Source organism: Heptranchias perlo, chromosome 32, assembly GCF_035084215.1.
Source record: "Heptranchias perlo isolate sHepPer1 chromosome 32, sHepPer1.hap1, whole genome shotgun sequence".
NCBI classification, from domain to species: Eukaryota; Metazoa; Chordata; class Chondrichthyes; order Hexanchiformes; family Hexanchidae; genus Heptranchias; species Heptranchias perlo.
Window position 1 is genome coordinate 17,710,982 of NC_090356.1, and position 27,160 is coordinate 17,738,141.

General features: G+C 45.4%; 1 protein-coding gene across 8 annotated transcripts; it reads right to left on the reverse strand.

Annotated features, from left to right (window-relative positions):
• Positions 1 to 172: 172 nt before the first annotated feature.
• Positions 173 to 26,459, reverse strand: nbl1 (NBL1, DAN family BMP antagonist). Of its 8 annotated transcripts, none has more exons than XM_067970504.1 (5): positions 26,224 to 26,459; positions 25,704 to 25,829; positions 5,185 to 5,376; positions 3,111 to 3,222; positions 173 to 1,817 (listed from the first exon to the last, which is right to left on the reverse strand). In XM_067970504.1, the coding sequence occupies exons 2-5, from the start codon at positions 25,748 to 25,750 to the stop codon at positions 1,587 to 1,589; spliced, it is 582 nt and encodes a 193-aa protein (XP_067826605.1). In that variant the 5' UTR covers positions 25,751 to 25,829; positions 26,224 to 26,459; the 3' UTR covers positions 173 to 1,586. The 8 variants fall into 8 exon arrangements, with proteins under 8 accessions (XP_067826605.1, XP_067826608.1, XP_067826607.1 ...); XM_067970507.1 differs by lacking the exons at positions 25,704 to 25,829; positions 26,224 to 26,459 and adding exons at positions 6,072 to 6,192; positions 9,536 to 9,605; XM_067970506.1 differs by lacking the exon at positions 25,704 to 25,829.
• Between the last annotated feature and the right edge of the window lie 701 nt (positions 26,460 to 27,160).

The window sequence follows — 27,160 nt, forward strand, 5'->3', positions numbered from 1 at the left end:
GTTCCCCCGCCACAGCCTTAGGTTAAAATGGCAGATCGGGCCCCGATGACATCAGATTAGGCTGGGAAGGGAGTGGGTATTTTAACAGTGGGCGGTTGGGGGAGTTAAAATTGACCCCCGCATCTTTGGATTTAACCTTATAGACTCACAAAAGGGAATCACATAAAATCTATCAGAATAAAATCAGACAGTTTATAACAAGAAAAATACAAGTACAGAATTTGAGCAGAAGTACACGATGGTATAAAACAAGATGAGAACTATTTACCCCCTCCCATGTTTCATTCCACCCTTCCCCCTTTCATTTTTGCCTTTTATTGCCTCCTTTAAAAGGCAGTGATTCTTGCTGGATGTAGTTCCATGGGTACTGGTCACCCTCTGGTAGCTCACCCAGGTAGGCATTCTCCCCAAGAGCCTGGGCAGTGACTGTCAGCAGGCTATTCCATCGTGGGGGCATCACAGCTAAGGAAAATTCGGTCCTCACCCGCCATCCACACACGTGCACTGGATAGTGACCAGGAGTGGAAACCCTGACCAACCTTTTCTCCTTTCCCTGATTTCGGTGCTATGGGCACCCCACATCAGCCCAGGCTGAGATCAGCGAAGTCACCACAGAGTTAGGAACAAACCTGGAACCTTCGTGGTCTGTCTGCCTCAGCACCCACACCACACAAATTTCACTTATCAAACCAGAGACTTGGTGTTTCACTGCTTTCCATCACATTTTCAGTACTCAAAAATACACAATCATTACACAAAGCTTTATCTTAACAAAACTTGCATTCCCTTCTGAAGTGTTGTGTGGGTGTAGTGTCTTAATCTGTCTCTCTGTCTGTATAACTCTTTCTTTCTTTCTTTCTTTCTCTCACTCTCTCTGCCTCGGCGTGTACATCTCCGCCTGTCTGCTCTGTTTGTGTTTCTGTCTGTGTCTGTGCATGTGTGTGTCTATCTCTCTATCTATCTGCCTGCCTCTCCATCTATGTGTCTCTTTCTCTTTGTATGTGTACGTGTGTGTGTGCCTCTCTGTTTGTCTCTCTTTGTCTGTGTGTGTGTGTGCCTCTCTGTCCATGTGTGCGCGTGTGTGTGTCTGTTTGTCTCACTTTCCCTGTGTGTGTGTCTGTTTGTCTGTCTTCCTGTGTTTCTTCTTCTCTCTCCTACATCTGCAAAGTCTTTAATGACCAGAAAATTAAATGAAAGGAGGATTTTGAAAAAAAGCTTACACAGATTTATAAACTGTAATTTTATACACAAACAGTTATAAGTTTGAAATGGCTACACACAGGGATTTCTGTGGTATAAAAAACAGACTTACTAATTACAGTCATTGTGAACCCAACATTGATCACCAAATTCTAATTATACTTTGCTGGATCTTGGTGAGGTATATATTAGTATCTGAATGGGATTCCTGCTTAATTTCTACAACAAATGTCATTCTTTAAAGACTTTCTCCTTAAATAAGTCTGCATGGTTTTTAAAATTGCATTATATTTTGATTTTCTCTCTAAAATTCAACAAATAAAACAAACTGAAATTTTATACCACAATTTCACTTTTTTTTCTCTCATGTCAAAGTCTCTATTTCACTACTCTTCTTCTCTGCCATGTTCGAGAGCAACTTTCTCGTCCTGGTGAATGATTTGAGGGGATTCGGCCACCTCTGGAGGAGAGGCCTCTTCCTCATTTAGAATTACATTAAAAAGTTGGGACTCTTGGTGCTGCTCCTTTCCACATGCCTGGCAGCTGCAGTGAACAATTTTCTCCACTAGTTTGTCCACTCTGGGCATTTCCTCATTGCCAGGACATTCCAACATGACCTGTAATACAAACCGTGAAAATCTTTAATTCAGCAGTTCAAATTTTGAGGATTTTTTTTATTATTGTTATTTAGAAACCCAGGTGAACAGCCAAGGTCCACAGAGCAGGACAGCCGGAAAGGGTGAAAAAAGTAGATGAGAAGAAGAGGTAAGTCGGGACGTGATGACTAGGCACCTCCAAGCTTGGGTTTTAAAAGGCTGCAGATTGTAGGAGGAAAGGAAGGCTGAGGGAAGTGAGGAGTTCCACAGTCTTGAGGTCCTGGGAAAGAATGAGTTAGAGTAGGAGACAGCGTTATGAGTCTTAATTTCAGAACAGGGAGGAAGAGGGTGGGATGGGGTATTTGGAGCTTGGAAGGAACAACAGAGGAAAGGTCAGAGGAGTACTGACCATAGTGATAGATAAAATGGAGAGAGATAAAGGGCACAACTCAGAAAATGTAAATGCATTGAGTTTGTAGATGTAGATCAGGTAGGAGAGACTTAGAGGAAGGAAAGGCTGCATGTAATCAGGCAGGGAGGTTGTGTGAAATCAGACAGGGATGTTGTGTGTAATCAGACAGGGAGGCTATGTGTAATCAGACAGGGAGGCTGTGTGTGATCAGACAGGGAGGCTGTGTGTGATCAGACAGGGAGGCTGTGTGTGATCAGACAGGGAGGCTGTGTGTGATCAGACAGGGAGGCTGTGTGTAATCAGACAGGGAGGCTGTGTGTAATCAGACAGGGAGGCTGTGTGTAATCAGACAGGGAGGCTGTGTGTAATCAGACAGGGATGCTGTGTGTAATCAGACAGGGAGGCTGTGTGTAATCAGACAGGGAGGCTGTGTGTAATCAGACAGGGAGGCTGTGTGTAATCAGACAGGGAGGCTGTGTGTAATCAGACAGGGAGGCTGTGTGTAATCAGACAGGGAGGCTGTGTGTAATCAGACAGGGAGGCTGTGTGTAATCAGACAGGGATGTTGTGTGTAATCAGACAGGGATGTTGTGTGTAATCAGACAGGGATGTTGTGTGTAATCAGACAGGGATGTTGTGTGTAATCAGACAGGGATGTTGTGTGTAATCAGACAGGGATGTTGTGTGTAATCAGACAGGGATGTTGTGTGTAATCAGACAGGGATGTTGTGTGTAATCAGACAGGGATGTTGTGTGTAATCAGACAGGGATGTTGTGTGTAATCAGACAGGGATGTTGTGTGTAATCAGACAGGGATGTTGTGTGTAATCAGACAGGGATGTTGTGTGTAATCAGACAGGGATGTTGTGTGTAATCAGATAGGGAGGCAAACAGTTACTTACAATTTCCCACATGGACTGTGCTGGCATGCAGGAGTCACAGTGAACGAGGGATTCAGTGGACTGTGGAAAAGTATTGGGCACACTGTAGCTGAAACATTGGCCGAGGCATGCTCTGAGGGAGGGAATATAACAGTTTATATTAATATATAATTTAAATTGTTCTTATAAACAGGATATTCACTTTTTTGGCTGAAATAAAACTAAACCGGGAAACTGGGATGACGTGGAGTTGCTCACACTTTTTGTTTTTTCCTGCCCAGTTTTCTCATTACATATAATATTTCCCAGTACATATGATATTTATTGAGTGAATGAGACACTCACAGGCAGTAAACCAGAATAAACACACTACTAGTGTCGGAACCTCCCAATGAAACAAATGCCACAACCTTTCACATGAGCAACAGGTCCCCGAATTCCCCGTGAATGGTGTGATGTTCTAAGCCTGCCTCTTACAAGTATTCAGATCTTTAAGTTCTGGAAACACTGCAGTCCATCACTGTGTCAGTGGGTACTGAAGTACTCAGTCACACCTCAAATAAGCTGAGGGAGCAGAAAAGCAGCCAGTGCTCGCTATGTGCTCAGCCAGATGAAGGGCAGATGCACCATGTCTGTCACCATAGAACCAGCCAACTGAAAACTCATCAGTGCCACCAGAGATCCAGCTGTTGAGTTCAACTATCAGGCTGCCCAAGACTCAAAATCAGCAACACTGGGTTTTTAAATACTTTCCAGCCTCTCACCCAATGCTGCCATCTAGTTTAGATGTTTTGAGTCACTGCAGGAACAGCTGAGGTTCTTTCAAAGAGCAATGTGTTATCTTATTGTAGACCCACATGAGCAGCAGCTTTCAGACTGATGTCAAAACACAACATTCTCAGTCATCTATTTCCAAATCTCCACTTACTGGAAGCCAAGTCTATTCCCTGAATAATGTACGGCCTTTAACCCCTATAACAGATTATCTCACACAATTTCATTCTCTGTGTTCCCTAGCCACTGACTCCATCCCTCTCCCTGGCCACTGTCTGAGGCTGAACCAGACCGTTTGCAACCTTGGCGTCCTATCTGTGCTCTCTGTGCTCGCTAACCTATATTGGCTCTCGGTCTGGCAATGCCTGGGTTTATAAATTCTCATCCTTGTTTTCAAATCCCTCCATGACCTCGCCCTTCCCTTTCTCTGCAACCTCCTCCAGCCCTACAACCCTCCGAGATCTCTGCACTCCTCCAATTCTTGCCTCTTGCACATCCCCGATTTTCATTGCTCCACCACTGGCGGCCGTGCCTTCAGCTGTGTGGCCCTATGCTCTGGAATTCCCTCCCTAAACCTCACCGCCTCTCTACCTCTCTCTCCTCCTTTAAGATGTTCCTTAAACCTACCTCTTTGACCAAGCTTTTGGTCACCTATCCTAATATCTACTTATGTGGCTCAGTGTCAAATTTTGTTTGATAACGCTCCTGTGAAGTGCCTTGGAACGTTTTACTACGTTAAAGGCGCTATTTAAATGCAAGTTGTTGTTATTGTTGTTTTTGTATCGCTAACATATAATTTTGAAAACATATTAAAATAACATCTCTTAGGAACAAGAGGAGGCCATTAGGTGCAACAAGCCCACACCTTTAGTACTACGTACCTTCTCACTACATCCCTCAATTCCTTCTCTGCACAAATCAATCTAAATGTCTCTTGAACTCATTTATACTGCCTGCTTCGACGACCTTCTCTGGGAAGCTATTCCAGAGATTGATCACTCTTTGGGTAAAATAGGTCCCCTTGACTTCCCTTCTTATCCCTAACTGAGGGTGGTGAATGTATGGAATGGACTTCCAAGGGACGTAGTGGGGGTTAACTGTATCCACAAGTTCTAGAGAGAGTTGGATAAGCAACTGGAGAAAAACACTGATCGAGAGGTATGAGAGGTATCATACGATATGATGTTTCCTAGACACTGGGACTGTCCAGATGGACAACAATAGTCTTTTCCAGTCTTGTGCATTCCTATGCATTCTGATATTTTCATGTATTCAAATACAGTTTGGAAGACTAGTTTAACACATTGATTTTTATATCTACCTGTTCTGGATGGACTTTGACTCGCATCCAGTGTGGCCAACTATCTGGGTGATGTTCTTGGCTTCACACCAGGCACTTTTATCAGGAAACAGCGCCAATTTATTGATGGGAGGAGGCGCTGCAACAACTAGAGTTGGAAGCAGAATGCCCAACATAAACCAACACATCATAGTCAACTGCTCCATCATGGCCCTAGAGAGAAAAGATGCCAATTAGCAATGAGTAGTCACCTCAAAGAAAAGTTCAACCCATAGATGTATCCACTTGGGGGAGGGGGGGAAGAGAATGAGAGAGATGCATGAACCCTCCCCCAACAATTTCATCCATGGATAATGTCCCTCTGTCTCTCTCTTCCTCCCTCCCCACTCTAAATCCAAGAATTGGCCCTGATTGCTCCCACTTCTCTGTACATGGTTGTGCCTCTGGCACTGAAAACCAAACAGGCTGAGAGTTCACCGAGGAAGAATTTCTGAGCACAACTGCAGAGTCATTCCGGAAGCAGAAAGGCCAATGCATCTGCTGTGATCAACTGAAGTTTCCAATACCATGAGCTTCACTGCGAGGATAGGGGACATGGATTTGGCCCATCTTAGCCCATTCCTGCAGTCTCCACCTCCTATTTACACAAAGAGGATGTGCTATCTTCTCCCCTGTAAATGCCTCACATTAGCACATTTCAAGTGTTTGACTGAGTTGGAATGATGTAAATATTCTAGAGTATCAGTGGATGCTCACGCAGACCCTGCAAGTGGCTGGCAATATCATTCACATAAAAACAATTTGATTGTGTTAAACTTCTTCTGGACCTACAAAGGCGGAAGCCCCATTCCTTCCATTTTATTCAAAAAGAGACAAAGTAAAGCACAGCACAATCATATTTATATCACCTTCACACCATACAAGATACATCCTGCGCTGCTGGGCGGCCTTTAAAGAGGAGATGGTTTGGGTACAGTCTAGGCACATTCCCACGAGGCAGAAAGGTAGGGCAACTAAAGCCAGAGCTCCCTGGATGACAAAAGAGATAGTGAGTAAGATGAAATGGAAAAAAGGGGCGTATGACAGATGTCAGGTTGATAACACAAGTGAGAACCAGGCAGAATATAGAAAGTTCAGAGGGGAAGTGAAAAAGGAAATAAGAGAGGGGCAAAGAGAGAGTATGTGAATAGGACAGCGACCAACATAAAAGGGAATTCAAAAGTCTTCTACAAGCATGTAAACAGTAAACGGGTAGTAAGAGGAGGGGTGGGACCAATTAGGGACCATAAAGGAGGTCTACTCATCGAGGCAGAGAGGACACAAAGAGTCTGCAAAGAGATATAGACAGGTTAGGTGAGTGGGCAAGAAGGTGGCAGATGGAGTATAATGTGGGGAAATGTGAGGTTTTTCACTTTGGTAGGAAGAGTAGAAAAACAGAATATTTTTTAACTGGTGAGAAACTATTAAATGTTGGTATTCAGAGAGATTTGGTGTCTTTGTACAAGAAACACAAAAAGTTAGCAAGCAATAAGGAAGGCAAATGGCATTTTGGCCTTTATTGCAAGGGGGTTGGAGTACAAGAGTAAGGAAGTCTTGCTACAATTGTACAGGGCTTTGGTGAGACCTCACCTGGAGTACTGTGTACTATTTTGGTCTCCTTATCTAAGGAAGGATATACTTGCCTTAGAGGCGGTGCAACAAAGGTTCACTAGATTAATTCCTGGGATGAGAGGGTTGTCCTATGAGGAGAGATTAAGTTGAATGGGCCTTTACTCTCTGGAGTTTCGAAGAATGAGAGGTGATCTCATTGAAACATACAAGATTCTGAGGGGGCTTGACAGGGTAGATGCTGAGAAGTTGTTTCCCATGGCTGGAGAGTCTAGAACAAGAGGGCATAGTCTCAAGATAAGGGGTCGGCCTTATGAGCTGAGGAGGAATTTCTTCACACAGAAGGTTGTGAATCTTTGGAGTTCTCTACCCCAGAGGGCTGTGAATGCTAAGTCATTGAATATGTTCAAGGCAGAGATAGATAGAATTTTTGGACTCTAGGGGAATCAAGGGATATGGGGATCGGGCAAGAAAGTGGAGTTGAGGTCAAAAATCAGCCATGATCTTATTGAATGGCGGAGCAGGCTTGAGGGGCCATATGGCCTACTCCCGCTCCTATTTCTTATATTCTTATGTTCTTATCATGTAATAGTTACATTTCACTATAAACATTACTCTGTTCATAGATCATATGTGAAATAAATCAGCTTGTTAATTTATAATGGGCCTCATCCACTAGAATTCTTCAGTCCACCCTTCAGAAGACAGGAAAAGTGCATGTGAGGGGACATGTGAGATTGCAATAATCACATAATGTGGGATTTCATTGTTACGACCCCCAGGTCATGCTGTTGCATGACTAGATATTAGCCAATAAAGGTGAACTTTTGATCATAAGGGATGCAGGGTCCACTTTCAGGACAGAGTGTTGATGCCGAACCTGAGAGGATATCTAATCCAGACACAACATTTTTTAACAGCCCCTTGCCCAATTCTCATGGTTTAGTTTGAAGTAGGGTGCTTAACCTGACCTGCATCATTCTGTGCACCCTCCTCATCACTAGGTTCCACTTTGCCACTCTTCAGCTGGGCTGGTGGGCAAGTGACACAGTTCAGACTATGCACTGTCTGTTGGAGGCAGTGTTTCTGGAGCATGAAATGGATTATGGGAAATCTTTCACTTGCCTGTTACCACCCGAGCTGTCATGAAGAGATTTCTCAGGGTCTTCTTGAGCTTGCAAGAGGTGAATTTTGAGACGCATCTGTCTCTCTTATCCCACCCACCATACAAAACATAATACAAAATAATTGCTACCAGACCTACACTACCAGGCTACGCCTTTTCTGGTCAAGAAATGTGCTCAGCAGATTACAAAAGGCTGAATATGCAATAGAACGAACAGAGTAGCGATGTCAGATCGTGAATCACTGTTCATTCCTCTTTAGTGCTCCCGGAATTTGAATCTGTTCAATACAATCAATTAATTGGTAACTTGAGGTAACCTCTCTTCAAAGGCAGAGCGAGTGCTGACATCTCTGTCCCATAACAAGAAACCAAGGTATTTTTGTATCCGCATAGCTCACATTTTTTTTCTCAACCTTTCTTTCTTCACTGTTACATATTAAAAGGAAAGATTTCTGGAAGTCACGTTCCAGAAGCTGGTCGCCCCTTAGATAGAGAGCAATAGTGAACTGAGGAAAGGAAATGGCTGACAATCAACTGAGGGAGGAAGAGAAGACAGGGTGAACCAGTACAGGAAATCCCTGTGGGTCTGGATGTGTTCAATAGTTATGCAGCTCTTGACACACCTATATGATGAAAACAAGGATGGAGGCATGTGAGTGAGGGAGCATCGCCATGGCACTCACCCAGGAGAGTGGGAGCATCGCCATGGAACTCACCTAGGACAGCAAGGGAGTATTCAGATGGGTCTCACCCAGTGATTGAGGGAGCATCGCCATGGGTCTCACCCAGTGATTGAGGGAGCATCGCCTTGAGTCTCACCCAGTGATTGAGGGAGCATCACCATGGGTCTCACTCAGTGATTGAGGGAGCATCGCCTTGAGTCTCACCCAGTGATTGAGGGAGCATCGCCATGGGTCTCACCCAGTGATTGAGGGAGCATCGCCTTGAGTCTCACCCAGTGATTGAGGGAGCATCGCCTTGAGTCTCATCCAGTGATTGAGGGAGCATCACCATGGGTCTCACCCAGTGATTGAGGGAGCATCGCCTTGAGTCTCACCCAGTGATTGAGGGAGCATCGCCATGGGTCTCACCCAGTGATTGAGGGAGCATCACCATGGGTCTCACCCAGTGATTGAGGGAGCATCGCCTTGAGTCTCACCCAGTGATTGAGGGAGCATCGCCATGGGTCTCACCCAGGAGAGACCAAGGGTGAAAGGGAGCAATGGCACGGGACTCACCCAACCTACTTGAGTAGATCCTGCCAGCAGGACTCATAGTAGCAATGGTACAGGCAAGGAAGCTGGTCCCTCCCAGAGATTGTAGTGGGTACAGGGCATGGGAAGCTGGTCCCTGGCTGGGGCTATGGGCTACACGACACAGGGATAACTCATGACAAGGAATGAGAATAAACAATCTTTTAAAAAAGCAGAAGAGATATACTAACCGAAAACAAATTTCCTTAATTAGACAGACAACTGTAAAATGCCACCTCCTATGCCAAGCATACAATGCAATAGTATTCCCATGCAAGTTACATTATGGGTTTTACAGATATGGCTATACCATCAGGATTGGCAGGGGTTGTAAAAGATCAACAATTAAATTTCATCACACAGAGAAACTTAAAGTTTACTTAACTCGACTGGCACCGACACAGGATCTTAAATCTCACAGACTGAACGCTGGCTCTCTACCAGTCACAGCCTCATTCCTCATCAGCCAAATGGAGCAAAAGGAACCTGAACTTTATATAGCTTTCCAAACAGGCCGAAGTAATCAAAACCAGAGCATCAGTAGTTCTTAAACAGTCAACAAGCAAGTTATAACTAGCAATGAGCAAGTTAGAACAAGCAATGCAAACAGTACTCTGAACCTTCCCAAGCAAAATATTACAGTACCCCGGAATTCCCATTCCAAGATATCCATTCCCTTTTAATAAACCAATCCCTGTACTCTCCTTATAAACACAGTCCCTGTCACATGCCAAATCCATTCACTTCATCCAAAGCTATTTCCCCAAAAGGTGCCAAATCTTTGCTGCAGTTTTAATTGACTTGTTGCTCACCACAGTGTGAAGTGGTAACAAACAATACGAATAGGATGCTGGGTTATATTGCTATATCAGTAGCGTTCAAATCCCAAGAGGTCATTTTGAAGCCATACAGTGCTCTGGTCAGCCTGCACCTAAATTAGTGCATGCAGTTCTGGTTACTGAACGAGAGGAGGTTGAGGCTGATCCCTGGTATCAGAAGGATGAACTGCGAGGAATTGCTTGATAAGCTAGAGTTCTTCAACCTCAGAAGGAGCCATTATAGAGGGAAACTCCTAGAGACATGAAAGATACTTAATGGGATAAAGTAAATCCATCACAATACTTTCACATACACCAGGGCAGCAGAACAAGAGGGTACAGGGTCAGAAGTCAGGAAGGGTAGTTGAGGCCAAGACGCTGGACCCATTTAAGGAACAGTTGGATGCTGTAATGAAGAGATGCTGGGTTGGTATTCTGGAAGCATGAGATCAAATCAAACTGATCTTGTGATTTCACACGCACTAGGCACCACTCTGAGACCTCACCCAAATGCCCATGGTTCATGTTTGAGCCTAAACAATGAGCATTCAACTCTTGCCCCACTGGGATCAATGTCCACCCCTTCCACCACAGGAAGCATTGCAACAACTCACCAAGCTGATTTCAATAGCACCTCCCAGCCCTATCATCTCAAGAGCAGCAAGATCATGGGAACATCATCATATCCCCTTAAGTCACATACCATCCTGACTTGGACATAGATCACTATTCCTTCATCATCACTGGGTCAAAATCCTGGAATTCCCTACCTAACACCATTGTGGCAGCATATCAGCACAAGATCTGCAGCGGTTCAAGAAGGCGGCTCACCACCACCTTCTCAGGGCATCTAGGGATGAGCAATATATGCTGGCTATCCAGCATAGCCCACATCCTGTGAACAATTTTTAAAAAAACATGGAAGGCAGCAAAGGAGAGTCTGATCTTATCCTCACTTGAGATCCACATAAGCACACTTCCAACAGGACTCACCTCACGGCAATCAGTAGCAGTACCCCTGGCTGATTTCCTCCCCCCTAGTCCAGGTGTGATGCCAAATGTAGCACCCTTACGGATTCCCAGAAATCAACTGACTCAGCACAGACCAGGGTTCAAGTATGGGGTCCTCAAGTCTGTACCACATCAGGCGGTATTTTTACCCACTGAGCCATGGGGTACTGTAATATTCTGTCCTCCCATGTGATTTTTACATCTGTTTAGATCCTAGTTCCCATATTGCCAAAGCCATCCGTCCATCTCTGGAGTTCATTTTTTAAATCTTTACAGTTAAGGATCTATATGGTTCAATCACATCAAACATCCATGCCCTGCCCTGCCCATCCATGTCAAGACCTGCAAGCCATTACCCTGACCTGTCCATACATACCAAGACCTGCACGCCCAGCCCCGCACAGTGACACCCTGCTTTGCCCATCTACACCCGGCACAGAGATTGTGCTACAGGCCATACAGACGCTGGGAACACCTCCTATTAAGGTTTTAAGTTATGTACCGGGACATTGAGTGAAGCCGCCTTTGCCTCATTACAGACTGACACTCCGCTATTCTATTCTGACAGATCTAGGCGGGCGGCTGATTGCTTTTCACGGCTATTGCCCGTTTAAAAATGCGTTGGCTTTGATTATTTTGGCCTGTTTTGGAAGGTTATATAAACACCGAGCTCCTTCTAATCAACTTGGCTGATGGAGGCAGCAGATTTGGCTGCAAGACACAAATTTGAACTTTCCAGTCGTACGGCAACATTCTTTTAGAAATTGTTTTTTTGCTGACACGAGAAACTCCCTTTTCAGTTTTTTTAGAAGGAAACCTGATGTCTGTGTGTGAATCAGCAACATCCCCCCTTCCAGTGACACACAGATCTGATAAAAGTGCGACCACGAACCATCCAGCTCCTCCGGGTGCATCACCGGCTCGACCATTCTGAAAGGAACAGACGGGAAGGACAGTTTTTCCACTGATGTTTCAGCCCAACCCACTGCTGACACAGCAAGTGAAATCTGACCTTTAACCAACATTTCAGGGGCAAGAAAAGACTTGCAAAATGGCAGTGTTCGTGAATAAAGAAGCACTTAAATACTTGCGTTCATTACAGTAACTTAATACTAATTCTAATTTTAATTCCTGCTCTCCTTTAAGGCTCCCCCAGTGCTGAGGACCATTCCCCCGTCAGAACAGCAGACAGGCTGCAGGTAAACTAGCCCACACCCTCCACTAATACCGCTATCTGAACAGCCACTGAGAGCTCAATGAGAGGATCCTGGGCCGAAATCTCCCTTCACCATTCTGTCCCCCTTATGCCTCAGGGTCACCAGGGCTCCACACAAGACAATACAGGTCAGGTCAGCTACAATCTAGCCTATCATGGAATCTGTGCACACCGCCCAGGCCCATAAATGGAATCAGTGCACACCACCCAGGCCCATAAATGGAATCAGTGCACACCACCCAGGCCCATAAATGGAATCAGTGCACACCGCCCTGGCCCATAAATGGAATCAGTGCACACCACCCAGGCCCATAAATGGAATCAGTGCACACCGCCCTGGCCCATAAATGGAATCAGTGCACACCACCCAGGCCCATAAATGGAATCAGTGCACACCACCCAGGCTCATAAATGGAATATACTTTTCATTTGAAACTACTCACATCAGATATTCTTACTCAGATATAATCACATACAAGACACATAGAAAGAGACTTTAACTCCCTCCACCGGGCGGAAACAGGACAATTGTGGAATTAAAATGGAAGTGGTGGATTTACCATCCCATTCCTGTTTCACCACCATTTTCCCGAGGCCTTCTGTTGGGCAGCTGAGGTGCCCACCTGAATTAGGCAGGCGCCTCATTAATCTATACAAATCAGGTCCTATGGTGTACATTTTAACTACCCATTGGGCAGAGTGTCAACTGTGCATGGTCTGCTCAGCAAAACCTGGCAGAGCAGCAGCAGCCCCAAGGATTGGCCTTGGGGCTGCCCAATTTTGTGCTGGCCTGGAGCGGGCGAGCTCCAACAGGACTCCCATTCAAATGTGGATCTTGCTGCTCATATGTTAATGAGACTTAGCCCTCGAAATGGACCAGACCTCCCCCAGGCAGAGCGCTCAGGCACTCCACCATCCGATGGTTAAAATCTACCCCATGGGGTCCTACCCACAGCACCTCAAACACTGCAACAAGAGCCCCTCCCCAGCACGTGTCATGTAACCCAATGGTAACACTGACTAGAGTGAAGGGAGTTTCCATTCTGCAGCGCAACATCAATCAGCCCTAATATTCACCCACATATCTGAATTTAAATCATTAATTCGAAAATAATCTGGGAACTGAACAAACCCTGCTGGCTGGATTCCGGAGTTCTTAAATGGAGTTGAGGTACAGATCATGATCTAATTGAATGGCAGAACAGGCTTTGAGGGGCTTATTGTTCTATTCCTTTTCCTATGTTCAAGGATTGAGGAATTTGCAGTACTCCTAATATGTAGAATACACGCCAGGGAATGAATTATTGCTGGGAGATAAACCAGTCAGTAACATTAGGGGATTATAAGGAGAACCTGATCCTCACCGTGCAGTACGAGTCACTCACAGGCCTAACTCACAAGTTTACTTACTCTAATAAACTAGCCATTTCCTCTTTTGTTCCTCCTAAGCTTCAAATACCCCGTCCTACACAGTCTTCGTACCCCCTGCATCCTCACTGTGTTGAAATTAAGACATTGTACTGTCTCCTACATTCTTTCCCAGCACCTCAAAATTGAGGAATTCTTCACCTCCCTCAATCTTCCTTTCCTCCTACAATTCACAGGCTTTTGAAACTCAAGCTTGGTGTCAATTAACCATTACCTCCTGATTTAACTCATCTTCTCCCCTATTCTTTTCAATCTTGGTAATGTCCTGCACTATAGGCCTGAACCGTTCATTTGGGTTTGCCAATGATGAGACCCAGCTCCTGTTTGCATGTTCCATTTACAGCACTGGAACAGAATGTAACATTCCATTTATAGCACTGTAACGGATGTAAAATACCTGTCAGCACATTGTAACAGATGTAACATTGATGTATTTGTTCAGTTACAGTCACTGGAAGCTTTACTGCAATTGGACAGAGTTTGCCCTTCAAGGACCCATTATAGTAAACACCTAGTGTCCTCCAGCCACTGGAAGAGTACCCAGCAGGGACCTAGTGCCACTTCCAGTTAGCCACCAGAGATAGAAACTGGTCACCTGACTGCCCTCAGTCAGGAAATGGGGCAGGAACCCAAAGGAGGTGTCGGATGGATCAAAGGACAGGGATGAAAGAACATGCAAAGAATGAGGTCCATTCCTGTGATTGCCTACAGGTGTCTGATCTCAGTCGTGATACAGGGAGAGACAAACATCAGTGGCTAGGCAAACCCTGACACAAAGAATGGAGGGATTATTATTCATCCCAGCCCTGTTTAATTTATTTCCTTGCAATGACTGGAGCCAGGGAGCAGTTGAAGAATGAGCTTAATTTAAAAGGGCATGATTAGGTTCCCAAAGGTCCCAAATTTTCAGCTGCAGTCTATCACCATCGCATTTTCTCTGTCATCTGTCTGTTGCTGAGGGAGCCCCAAACACTCCAAACATCTCTGCCATACTCCAAATTGCAATTGCTTCCCTTCTCATTGAGCGTCGTGAGCTGAGTAAGGGGACGCTCCCCGTCCATATGTAAGAGATGCCATCACTGGAGATTCACAGCACATTCAAACATCAGAGGGTGTCGGATCAAATTATCCCACTCCACTTGGAGGAATTTACATGGATTTCTGGTATGGAATGATTCAGACGATCTTCATCAGACTTGAGGGCTTTACACACTGCTGAGCCATATTCGAGTTTGGAGAATGGGTTGGAAAAACACAGAGGAGAAAGAAAAAGTAAACTGATAATGGAAATGTGAAAAAAGCTGTTTCTGGGCATCCTGATTTGCTCTCCTGTCACCACAAGTGCGGGTCCAGTGAGGTGCCTGGGCGAGTGCTCACTCTGCACTTCACGTTCATGCTGTGTGGGTCATTCTGTGAGGATGCTCAGTATCTGGAGAACAGTCTCATGAGGAATGTTGAGAGCGTGGACTCTAGGAATTGGAAGGAGAGTGTCCGAGAAGTTGAAGCAGTAGGAGAAAATGTCCAAAAGAAAGGATTAGGTTTGTAACAGTGAAACTCTTCAATTGTTTGATCAGCACTGAGAATGAGGCAGTAGGAAGCTGCCATCTTATGCCATGGTCCAAATATAATTGTAAACAATTTTACAACACCAAGTTATAGTCCAGCAATTTTATTTTAAATTCACAAGCTTTCGGAGGCTTCCTCCTTCCTCAGGTAAATGAGGAAGGAGGAAGCCTCCGAAAGCTTGTGAATTTAAAATAAAATTGCTGGACTATAACTTGGTGTTGTAAAATTGTTTACAATTGTCAACCCCAGTCCATCACCGGCATCTCCACATCATGGTCCAAATAGACATGGGAGGGGAGCAGGCCGGGAAGCATGGTTCAGGATCTGATGTTTGCTTTCAAATTTATCAAAATTCCAAACTAATAGTGATAATTAATACTTCCATATCATAAATAAAGGAAAATAGACTTTGACTCTTTCAAATAAGCAAACTTTCAGTATCTAGTTTAGAAATTTCAAAACAGACTATTTAAAAGAGGGTTGTGAATCTTTGGAATTCTCTACCCCAGAGGGCTGTGGATGCTCAGTCGTTGAGCATATTCAAGATTGAGAGAGACAGATTTTTGGGCTCAAGGGGAATCAAGGGATATGAGAATCGGGCGGGAAAGTGGAGTTGAGGTTGAAGATCAGCGATGATCGTATTGAATGGCGGAGCAGGTTCGAGGGGCCGTATGGCCTACTCCTGCTCCTATTTCTTATGTTATGTTCTTAAAAGCAGGCTGTCTAAGCCCAATCCATAATGACTGTTGGGTAATAATTATTCATGTCCCGAGCTTGTACTGTGTGAGCTTTAAACAATGAAAGCTTCTAAGCACAATCTATTCATGTTACAATCTTACGGTTGTAGGAAAACCAGAAGTTTCCAGACACCAGTGTGTCCACACAGATAAATTCCTACATTTGGGATAATTGGGTGTAACTCACTCCACGGAGCCGAGGTGCGGATTGCAGCTCGAGTGTCGCTATCTAAAGCTCGGCCTGTACTCATGTTACAGATTTTGAACTGATGCAGCATTTCTCGCTGAGGGTTACTTTCTATTTCCAGCTGGATTAATATGAGCGACTCCTGTCACATGTCCTGAGGCATCATACTGCTCAAACTGGAAATTACTTCCTTACCTCCCGAGAGTCAGAGTGCTGCCTGACCTCAGAATGCTGGTTAAATAAATGTTTTGCAAACAGGTATTTCACTAACACTGAACATCAGCTCAAAGCTGAACAATCTCAAGCTGTATAATCAGAACCATTTACCAGTCTGTGGGATCAATTCCTGACTAGGTTAATTTGCTGCAGTTCATATTGTTGTGCATTTTGTGCACCGGTTATTAAAAGATCATCGACCTGAAACGTTAACTCTGTTTTCCTCTCCACAGAAGCTGCCTGACCTGCTGAGTATTTCCAGCGTTTTCTGGTTTTATTTCAGATTTCCAGCATCTGCAGTATTTTGCTTTATAATGAAATTAATATTTGCTGGTCTGCATATTTTACCATAAATTTGGGACTGACCAGAGCTTCAAATTTAAACAAAATTTCTCCTTACAAATCTTGTATAAAATTGTATTTTAACTTTTCCTTTTGCGTGGAAGTATTTTAAATACAAGTTTTTTTTTGATCCAAGCTGCTTGGCTTAGTTGCAAGCACAATGAGCCTGTTGGGATCAGGCTCATTCTGTATGTTGTCAAGTTTGATTCCAGCACAGTGTGTGACCTGGCAGTGTCTCAAAAAACATGTTTGTTTTATCCAAGTCTGTACAGCACTGCATCTGAACTTGTTAAATGAGGAAGGTCCAAACTTGAGGTACTGCTGCCTCCAAAGCAGACGTCCACTTGTTGGTTGAACATCCAGGAGCTCTGCCCAAATGGTGCAAGAATGAGAACCTCCGCCCCAGACCCTGGTCAGTTATCTCAGCTCCCACAGATGACCTGGACAAGCTTGCCATCTCAGTAAACTGGATGTTCTGGTTGCGCCAGCTTTTGGTGCCGAGGGGCCAGTTCAGTCCGGAATGGATCGGGCAACCACAGATCTACGCCATGAGTCACCCGCTGGGACGTGGCTCATACATCAAACTAGTTTGTAGTTGTATTGCAGCCAAAGTGTTCTGTTAGTTCACGTCTTGGATAGTTTGGGAGTGCAGTTACACAACTGCAGCTCGGCCCTGGATTTTGGGTGATTTCAGGCCTCTGTTCTAGTTTTAAAAAAAACAAGACTTTTTCTGTTTACAGCAGAAGGGACCTGCATTCCATCTTTGGGTTTCCTTGTTTAGCAGCCGTTGCTGCCCCTGGGGTAGCCAACAACATCAGGAAGGTCTTCAAGCTTTCCCCTGAAGGCAACCGGCACCAACAATTTACATTTATATAACGTCTTTCACGTAGAGAAACGACCCAAAGTGCTTCCTAGAAGCCTAAGCAAAAAATGGATACTGAGCCAAAGGAGATATTAGGAGGGGTGACCAAATCTTAGTCAAAGATATGGGTTTTAAGGAGAGTCTTAAAAGAAGAGAGGGAGGCAGAGAGGCAGAGGGGTGTAGGGTGCAATTCCAGAACTTGAAGGCACGGCTGCCATTATAGGGGTGAAGAGAAGGGGAGGGTTCACAAGAGGTTTACCAAAATAGGTGCCAACTACCATTTTTTCTAGCTATAGATAAGCAAAGCCCTCAGCCCACCCAGCGCAGGTGAGCAGTGCAGTTCATAAACTTGCATTTATATAGCACCTTTAACATGGAGAACATCTCAAGGTGCTTCACAGAGGAGAAAGGGATGCTGAGCAGTAGTAGAAGAGTTAGGAGAGATGATCAAAAGCATTATTGAAAAGATAGGTTTTGAGAAGGATGTCTTTAAACATGGAGGAAGAAACAGGAAGGCAGACAAGTTCAGGGAGAGAGTTCCAAAGAGCAAGGATGAGATGGCTGAAGATCGTGCCATGTAGGGATCTGCTCAGCCAGAAAATAAAAGCACGAATCACAACTTTTTAAATGACTGCATTTGCAGTTTTTGTCTCACCCCTCTTTTGAGTTTATTTGTTCCCCTCTGCAGACCTCTCATTTTAGGCACAATTCCCAGTCGACTGGGGGAGGAGTAGAAAAGGTACGTCAATGTTGCTCTGTAACTACCCTCTGAGAACAACAGGACAGCAGCCCAAATTAACTGAGCTCTCAGTGATCCCTGTGTTTCTGTGGAGAGCCAGGGGCACAAATCTGCCAGCTAGAGCCCCAGGGCACAGTGTTGCAGTACACAAGCTTTGAATAAAACACTTCTTTTTCTAAAAGAAACAAATTCAGCCTGACTTTGATTGTTATTGAAGCAAATGCTCCCAGTCACATGCTAATAAACTCAGCTCAAAGCTGTGCTTCTGTACCTGTAGAGGTAATAGTGTTAGATTGTGTCAAAATACAGATCAATGCCTGCCATTGTGTTGTGGGATGGGGGAACAGGGATTGGAGCATCACACCAACATGGATAAGCAGTGCATTTTAGACACAGTCACCATGCTTTTATTTCCTGTAAATTTTGTACTGCTTTCCTTTTATACCTTCACCTCCTGCGTTTCCATATGTCTATATTCCACATCTGTATATCCCACACTAAACTCACCAGAGGTCCTGACTGTCCCTTATACTGTCTGCTCAATAATCACACCCACAGCATCAACACTTCACCCATTCAGAACTAATAAAACCAGTCATTATTCTCTTAAAGTTTGCAGTGCCCTACAATTCCTTTCAAGACCTACCTTTGGAAAGTTTGATACCAGCTCGTCACTGCTTCCCGATTCTCCTCCTCACTTCTCCTACTCTTTTCAAATTTGATGGTGCCCTGCACTCTGCTCCTTCACCTGCAATTCTCAATGGTTTTTTTCTGACCAGGTGACTGTATGTTCTTTGACAGCCTGTTACGAGCATACGGAAAATGACGGACAGGAAAAGGCCTACTGGTCCATCCAGCCTTTCCCATTTGCTTGTGATGCCTATACAATACATATATTCCACACTCCAACCTGGAGCCATGTAATCTCCTGGGACAGGCAAAAAAAAAGATTAAAACCCAGGACAATTAGGGGGGGGAGAAACTCTGGAAAGTTCCTCTCCGACCCTCTTCGGCAATAGAAACTAGTCCAGGGTACCGCTCTGGCCTTGACTGAGCTGGCATGGACTCGATGGGCTGAATGGCCTCCTTCCGTGCTGAAACCATTCTATGATTAACGTTGCCAGGTTCTTGTGACGAGGTATGGATCTTCCATATTCCTCGGCAAATCCTGGATTTTTGCCCACAGAAGGAACCCCTGATCTCACACAGACCCACCACAGGAGGTGCTCAATGAGAAAAAAAAACTATTTTAGGAAACAGAAGGAAAGTCAGAGTGACTCCATCAGCAGCTCTCTAGTGTCCTTCCCTGGAGAATTGGAACTGGTGTCCAGGCAGCAGCACAAGGCAGAGTTTCCCAACTCAAGATTTTTGACTCATCCATCTTCCCACCATTGGAAAGGCTCCAAAGACCCAACCCCTCCCCTAGACAGCAGCACATGCAGCTCCTGAGACTCGCCATTAATTGTGGACGGATGCCGAGTGCCTCATCGCTTCCCACGTCGAGTCATGTTGAGGAATGAAAGTTAGAATAACGAGAAACTACAGAGAAATTACACCAAGATACTGTAGCTGCTGAAGCGCCAACGTTTAAGATCTCACTGCTCAAAAAAAGGAATGGGCACAGATGATGCTGGCAGGTTGTGGCACTATCACAGGTGATGCTGGCAGGTTGTGGCACTAGCACAGGTGATGCTGGCAGGTTGTGGCACTAGCACAGGTGATGCTGGCAGGTTGTGGCACTAGCACAAGTGATGCTGGCAGGTTGTGGCACTAGCACAGGTGATGCTGGCAGGTTGTGGCACTAGCACAGGTGATGCTGGCAGGTTGTGGCACTAGCACAGGTGATGCTGGCAGGTTGTAGCACTATCACAGGTGATGCTGGCAGGTTGTGGCACTATCACAGGTGATGCTAGCAGGTTGTGGCATTATCACAGGTGATGCTGGCAGGTTGTAGCACTATCACAGGTGATGCTGGCAGGTTGTGGCACTATCACAGGTGATGCTGGCAGGTTGTGGCACTATCACAGGTGATGCTGGCAGGTTGTAGCACTATCACAGGTGATGCTGGCAGGTTGTGGCACTATCACAGGTGATGCTAGCAGGTTGTGGCATTATCACAGGTGATGCTGGCAGGTTGTAGCACTATCACAGGTGATGCTGGCAGGTTGTGGCACTATCACAGGTGATGCTGGCAGGTTGTGGCACTATCACAGGTGATGCTGGCAGGTTGTGGCACTATCACAGGTGATGCTGGCAGGTTGTGGCACTATCACAGGTGTCATCGGACAGTTATATGTGTCCACAGAGTGAGATCATTTTGTCCACACGCAACTGAGTTACACATTCGAGACATTTTCGTTCCCTTCGTTACTGACAGGATGCCTCTCCATTGAAACTGACTGGAACAAGTCAGAAGATGGGCAATAAAATCAAAGGCCAGCAGAGGGCCCCAGCCTCGCTTTTAAACGAGAGAAATGGTCTAAAAAATACTCTCTAATCTGGTCAGTTAGGCCGCTGCTAAAGCTGATTTAAGTTTTAACATCCCGTCAGACAAGCGAGACCTAGATTCGAAACGACTCCGTTGTTTTGATGCGTTATTGGATTTTTTAAATGTTACAAGAAATACGCGTGACATTTTTGAAAACAATTGTATGTGAAAATTGGAATTATTAACCTACAAAAGTCCTTAACAATTTAAAACAATAAAGTATGAATCGTACAATCTACTTTAGCAAAGTAGCAGAAAAAGCCAAACCTGGGCCTAAACCAGTAGGAAAAATGGTTCAAATCTGTTATCCCAGCTGAGGTGTTTGAATGTGTTTGTTTATTTATTGTTAGTTTACTAACAGGCTGGAATAGTTTAGTTTAATAACAAGCTAAAAGAATGAGAGAATCTAACAAACATTAATTTCTAATATTAAAAACAAGTTCAAAATCAGCTCGACACGATCAGTAGAAAGGGTTTCTTCTTATTTGGTGTCTTTTTTTAAACTGAGTGTAACAAAAAACAAATCAAACTTTACAGATTCCTGACAAATGTGAATGGATTTTCACCGATTGGGTAAATAAATCTCACTCTAATCTCCAGGAGTTCACCACTAACAAAAAACACAGTTTGTTTATACCCGAAAATTAAAATAACAAAATCCGAATTGATCAAACAGTCTGTGGCCTGTAACACCCAAAGGGCGACGGCTTCTGGTCATCTGCTCCCCGGTCACCCAGGCACTAATCCCGGGCAGGTGTCCAGCGGTCCGAGTCACCCCGGTGACTGAATACGGTGAGAAATGTAACCACAGCGTTATTAGAAACGGCAGCTTCGAACAGAGAACCAGGGGGCTGACAGCGGCTCGGGGGGATGGACACTGTGTGGGCACTGGGGGCGAACTGGTCAGACGGCTGCAACACTCACCAGCCCGGGGGCTGCCAGAGCTCAGTAACTAGGCAGTGAACGGGGTAAATATTAACCAGTGAGTGGAGTCAGAGCCTGGGACAGAATGGGTGAAGGGCAGATTTTTTTAAAAAGGAGCTGTACTCTGTGTCCCTGGTGCAGCCCGGGCTGGACACGATCATATTTAAACCGTTTTTAAAAACAGATTGTTTAACAAATCCGAACGTGGTCATTTGATGGGGAGCAGGTTTTATTTTTTTAAATAAAAAACAACCCAGCCCAATTCGTACATTCCCCCATCACACCCACACCTTCCTGGGACTGGGCTGGGAAGGATGAAAAAGAACGAATCGGGAGAGAGGGACCGAGCCAACAAAATCAGGTCAACCCGAGATAACCCCAGGTTACCCGTAACATCCGCCGGGAGAGGAGGATTGGTTTGAAAATCCCTGGAGTGAAATATATTTTTAAGCCCCTAACTTTAAGTCACGGGGTGAAAATCACTCTTTGAATCACATGTTTACGGACCGTCCGGGGTTTAACCCCAGAGCCGGTCTGCAGCTTGGTTCTGGTTTACTAAATCTTCACTTTATGATTGACATTGAGAGCTTGAGATTTCAAAAAGGAGGGGGAACGGGAGGGAGAACGGTGAGGGAACGGGAGAGGGAATGGGAGGGAGAACGGGAGAGGGAACGGGAAGGATACGAATGGGGAAAGGGGGAACGGGAGAGAGAACGGGAGAGGGGACGGGAAGGGGAATGGGAGAGGGAACGGGAGTGGGAGAGGGAACGGGAAGGGGAATGGGAGAGGGAACGGGAGGGGGACGAATGGGGAAAGGGGCGGGTGGGGGAACAGGAGAGGGACGTGGTCTTTGCTCGGATTTTCTCTCGTTTTGACCCCAGATCCTCCTCGCTTTCCCCCCGCGGACATTACCTCTCCGGCCCCCCGGCTCACCTCTCGCCTACAGTGGGGAGAGTTTCCCACTCGGGCGATCACCGGCAGCGAAGCCGTTCCAGAGCGGGGCGATTCCGGGGAGACGGACATGAAACGGCCGCCCATCCAACCCCCCGAGACCGGAGGACAAGAGACCCGGAGTGCCGTAAAATCTCCCCTTGCTCCCCGGCCGGACCCCGGCACCGACTGGGCTCCGGCTCCGGCCACTCCTGGCGATCGGGTCCGTCCCGCCAGCCGCTGGTCCAACAAACCCCGGGACCCGACCTCTCGGAGCTGCCGCTTCACCCGGGCGGCCCCGAGTCGGTGAGAATCTGCTCAAACGCCCGACCACACCGCAAGAAATAGCCGGGATCCAACCGGAGACTCACCGGTCGCTCGCCCGCCGCCGCTCAGCGTCTCCTGTGACTGAGAGCCGGGGGTCTCGGGACCCCCAACAGCCCACGGTGGGTCTGAGTCGCGGCCGCTTTCTGAGCCAGCAGAAGTTTTTTTTACAAATGACATTTTCTCAACAGTTTTTACCTTTTAATCAGCAAAACGTTGTCCAGAGTTGGTGTCTCCCTTTATATATATAAAACAACCCTTCGGATATAAAGAGGCTGTTTATACTGAAAGAGGAGGCGGCGAGTCTGAGCAGATCAGGAACCGGCTGCTCTCAATCTCAGATTCAAACTAGAAAATCGGTAAAGTTTTTTTTATAATGAAACTCAATGAGAGCGAGAGGTCGGAGCCGCGCTGTTGAATGGGGACCAAGTTGACCGCAGTCAGGGGACATTCACACACTCACTGCCAGTGTACCAGGACTTGGGGGAGGCTCTGTAATAGTTGGTGGGACACCTGTATTTAACCCTCCCTCTGGTTCCTGCTCTGTATTCAAACAGATTTTCTGCATTTCAGCAGATTAATTCTTTCGTTTGTCAAATTTACTTTAAGCGGGATCTCAGTCACAAAGTCCACTGCTAACCAAGGATGTCAAGTTTTAGAAACGGGCTGTGCCAACCAGGGTGGAATTTGGGGATCAACCTGAATCAACAGAGTGTAGTTTACAAACTGAACCAAACGGGCTCGGAGTGTTGGAGCGGCCACACGAAGTAATAAGATGCCGGGTGGGGTCAGCATTTCAGACCGATTGGGTTCCTAATCTCAGTTGTGCCGTCAGTGGGAAACAAAAATCAGAAAGTCACCCCTGGCCACATGTGTATGGCTCCTACAACCTGGTGATCAAGTAATATTTTCAGACTCCTAACTAGGGTGTGTCTCAGCTGGGCCGGTGAAAGGGGAAGAGAGGACAAAATAAAAACAATTTAACAGAGAAATAACAACCCATAAATTCAGATGTACACATTGTTATATTCATCAAAGTGAGGGTTGTCAGTGCTGGGGATTGGAACATTTTCCATTTCTGATACCAGACAAACATTAGTCACTCTCAGATCAGGTCCAGAGTAAAGCTCCCTCTACACTGCCCATCAAGCATTCTCGGGTCAGGTAGAGCGTGGGTTAGATGCAAAGTACCCTGTACATTGCCACATCAAGCATTCACAGGTAAGGTTCCGCATGGGTTAGATGCAGAGTAAAGCTCCCTCTACACTGCCCATCAAGCATTCTCGGGTCAGGTAGAGCGTGGGTTAGATGCAAAGTACCCTGTACATTGCCACATCAAGCATTCACAGGTAAGGTTCCGCATGGGTTAGATGCAGAGTAAAGTACCCTGTACATTGCCACATCAAGCATTCACAGGTAAGGTTCCGCATGGGTTAGATGCAGAGTAAAGTACCCTGTACATCACATTAATTTGCCTCAGCCCCAATCTCAGAAAAGTGTCCTCTAATGCACCAGTGTGACGATTTCTAGTTCCTACATTCGTCATCACGTGAGGTTGCCCATTAGTGCTCAATTAGGTTCAGTTTTGTGTTGTGGGCCCATATCTAGGATTGGGTTGAGAGGGTGTAGGACCCTTACAGCCAGCAGCAAACAGAGTGGGCTTTCAGCCTGTAAGCCTGGGTTGGTTTTGAACCCAAGTGCCAGAGATGAAAGAATTTTGTCCTTCCGTGTAAGGAGTTGCTATTACTGTTCAGGGATTTTGCTCACTAAACAATGGGATGAGTTCCACAGAGTAATAAACAGATTAGAATTATTGAATGTATTTCAGTTACCAAAATTATACATGAAGAGAAATGACACAGATAAAAGCAGAACTTGTCACTGTATTGGTGCAACATCACTGCTGCACATTTAACCGCTGAGTGACAGGAATCTGCAGATTGCAGCAAGCCCAGAGGGTCCTTTCATAGTAGTAGTATGATACAGCCATTCGGCCCATCGTGCCTATGCCGGCTTTTTGAAAGAGCTATCCAGTTAGTCCCACAGCCCTGCTATAGTTTCACAACAGTCAAATTGTAAAATGAATAAATCTATTCCACTTATCAAAGTTAATTTTTTTGAATTTAGTACAAAATTGTACTCAACTTAATCATTCACTGAACAGGAATTCAAATATGTCTTTTTTTTCATTTACTGAAGGTGCTGATTTTTCTGTTGACCAAGTGACAAATCGTCAAATGTGAGCCTGGACAATGAGCGGCAATAGGCCATTTGACTACAAGAGGACACAACAGCGGAATCCAATCCTCTCCTCACCCAAAAAGCACACCCCATACTTTCGAGCTGCAGTCACTGATTGGTGATCAGGCGTGGGAACCCTGCTGATTTCTTGCCCTCATCCCAGGGCTCTGAGACTAACTATAGCACACCTACTGACATCCCCGTTAGATCAGCTAACTCAGAACGTGGGGCCTGCCTGTGAGTATAAATAGTGGGGGTAATTTTCAACTCCACCGCCTGGGCAGCAACCTGGTGGAGCGGGTTCCTCACCCATTGTAAAACCCGCGCAATGTTCATTCCATTGGTTCCATGGAACTAAAATCAGACCGTTTCTACAACAAGGAGTGACCTGCTCTTCTAAGTTAACGTAGTTTACTAACACGGTACTGATGGAGTCCAAAATCTGAGTGTTTTTTTTTTAAACTCACAAACAGTTAAATTATTACTTTCTATAGAATCAATCCGTGATTTTCAGATTCGATTACCTTCTTGAAGCCCATCGGTCTTTACAGCCACAACGGGGGCTCCGCATTCACCGTCGGCGTGGAATAAGATTAAAATAAAATCAGATCAGTTAAGCCTTCTTCGGTTAGCTCTGGTTTCTTTGTAACCTATTACAAATAAACTTATGTAAGCGCCAAGTCTTTGACATGTGAGCAGAACCGGATTGAGAATTATTGGGGCTGTAGTTACTGCCGTTCACTAAGAGGGGGGAAATGAGCCAGGGATCCCTTACCTGACCACTGGAGAATGACTTCTGCTGGAAAATGTGCATATGTAGGGGTTGGATGAGGTCAGGATTGGGCGCAGTTGTGACGCCCCTCCCAGTTGAATACCCTGCTGGAACTCACCGGCTAGATTCACGTATGAAGAATAGTTTTTCGTCGAGGTACTAGAGACTAGTAGCTTTTGATACCTGACTCCGGTGTGAGTCTGCACTGTCAGAGGAGGGGAAAATCTAGCGAAAAAAGCAAGCAGTGAGATGGGAAAGTGAAGAGACTTTACCTTTGGTTGAGAAAATTACTTGATTCTTCTTCGCTTGGAACCTTGACAATGCTGAATGATTTCTCCTTGAAAACGCATCAATATATTTCCAGATTAATTGAATTAAATCGTTTACTGAGGTTGAGGAATGCGGTAGAGATTCCTCCAGTTAGAACGTCGTATAATCCAGAATCACTGTCAATATAAGGAATCACCAGCCTTGCAGCGCCGTGTAACTGGAACACATTTTTACATTCTGCTACACCCCATCTGGCTTTATTCCTAAAACCTACTTACAGTGGGCGGTGCTCAGAGTTATTTTGTGACAGATGTAACAAGTCTGATAGAGTCCTTGGTATTACCAATCCCTGATGTGATAGCCCCCTCCCCTCAGGGCTGTGTACAACCTGAATGGATTTGTCAAAGGAGAACGGATAATTAAAAGTGGATCAAAAGCAAAATACTGGGGATGCTGGAAATCTGAAATAAAAGCAGAAAATGCTGGAGGAGCTCAGCAAGTCAGGCAGCATCTGTGGAGAAAGGAACAGCGTTAACGTTTCAGGTCGAAGACCTTTCGTCAGAACTGGAAGATGTTAAACGAGTTAAAGTTTTTGAGCAAGTACAGAGCCAGGGAAAGGGAGGGAGGGGGGAGGAAAGAACAAAAGGGAAGGTCTGTGATAGGGTAGAGGGCAGGAGTGATTAAATGACAAAAGGGATGATGGTGCAAGGCAAGGAAGGTGGTGATGGGACAGGTTAAGAAACAAAAGATTGGTCAGGAGTAGCTATAAGTGGCAGCAGCAGAACCATTACCAGCACTAGCTGACCGAAAAAATGGGAGCAGTGGTTATGATCTGAAGTTACTGAAATCAATGTTGAGTCCGGAAGTTGTAAAGTGCCTAAACAAAAGATGAGGTGCTGTTCCTCGAGCTTACATTGAGTTTCATTGGAACAGTGTAAG